The 1,598-nt window shown below is 32.9% G+C and overlaps 1 protein-coding gene across 1 annotated transcript in view; it reads right to left on the reverse strand.

The window, feature by feature from the left end:
* Positions 1-1,319, reverse strand: part of Phum_PHUM472000 (uncharacterized protein) — a gene marked incomplete at both ends in the record, with an annotated part of 2,446 nt that extends 1,127 nt beyond the window's left edge. The window contains 2 exons of the mRNA XM_002430239.1: positions 712-975; positions 1,259-1,319. Coding sequence (XP_002430284.1) covers positions 712-975; positions 1,259-1,319 — 325 coding nt within the window. The remainder of the gene's footprint in view (positions 1-711; positions 976-1,258) is intronic.
* Between the last annotated feature and the right edge of the window lie 279 nt (positions 1,320-1,598).

Genomic DNA, 1,598 nt, shown 5'->3' on the forward strand with positions numbered 1-1,598 from the left:
GAGGGAAATTGCGACGGACCCGTTTTTAAATATAAATCAATCAATCGATCGATCGATCGATCGATCGAATCAAACGAGTAATCGAAAAAAAAAGGATTAATCGAATAATAATTTATGAATAAAAAATAGAAAAGTTTTAAAAAAAAAAAAAACAAAAATAAATTTTGTCGTTAAATCGCGACCGACATTATGACGTCACCATTTTTTTTTCCCGTTAAAAATATATGCTCGCGACGCGTCATGAAAATAAATAAATAAATTTGTCAAAAACAAGAAAAAAAAAAAAAAAATTTATTAAAGGGGTGAAAAGGTCATCATTGGAGGGTAGGAGGGTTGTAGGGAGGGAGGGAGGGGGGAATTTGTTTAAGTTTGCAATTACATTGAGACGAAATATCGCGAGAGTTTTTAGTCAATCAACAAAAACACCGTCACGGAAAACCTTTAATTAATTATAAAAGTTTTCTTTTAAACAATTTTCCATCTTGTTTTCTACAAACGTTTTATTTAGTACGATGGGGGGGGATCCCCATCGTCAACCCCCCCCCCATTTTTAGTGCGTTTCGCCGTCGGGAAAAAAAAAATTTTTTCATTCATTATCGACAAACGATGAGAATGTGATGGCGGTTGTAACGATATCGACTTACTCGGAAAATTACCAACTACTCCCCTCCCATCCACCCCATCCAAATTATTATTAATAATGATTTTTACCTTCGAGTTCGAGTTTTTGACAAACCATTGGAAATTTTTCATCTTCCCATAATTGCGATACTTTTTTCGTTGAAAACGTCATCGCTTGAGATTGTCCCAATTTCGTCATCAATTCCGATATTTCCTCGATGGCTTTCCTCGTTTGTGCCCTTTGAACTTCGTCACTCGTGCAATTGACCAATGATAATCCGTTTGTTTCGTCTAATGGATCCAAACATCTCGAATCTTCTTTCGAATTACAAACGTAACATTTTAATGCGAAACCTACACACCCCCCCACAAAAAAACAAAAAATTAATATAAATAACCAAACATACAAACGGGGAGGGGGATGAAACATTTACAAAAGGATTTTTATTAGTTAGTTAAAAAAACACATTTTTAATTATTAAAAGGTCAAAGTTTATAAACCACTAAAGGAAAAATAATGATGATAATAATAATAATTCTTTCCGTCATTTTCCTTGTACTTTTCCTTCCCCCGGAAAAGAGGGTGCGGTTACTAAAAAAAAAAAAAAAATAAGCGTATATGACAACAACATAAAACGTTCCTTTTTTTGTTTTCCTACATTTAAATCATCGAGACTCCTCGTTTCTGAACAAAACATTATATAATAAAAATTCCCTTAAAAAAAAAAAAATATTCGGGAAAAATGGGGGGAAGGGAAATGGAGGAAAAACTGGGAATAACTTTATGTAAAGAAATTAATATATATACATATGTATAAACCCTTTTTCGAAGCGTTAAATCAAATACGATATTAACCCCTTAATACTTAACTTATTTATTATCATCATCATTACCACTTTCCTCGTTTGTTTTTGGTTTTTCCCGTTTTAAAAGAAATATTTGGATAGAAATTGAGTAGGAGGAGGAGAAGGGGGAG

Source organism: Pediculus humanus, genomic scaffold, assembly GCF_000006295.1.
Source record: "Pediculus humanus corporis 1103172108252 genomic scaffold, whole genome shotgun sequence".
Lineage (NCBI taxonomy): Eukaryota > Metazoa > Arthropoda > Insecta > Psocodea > Pediculidae > Pediculus > Pediculus humanus.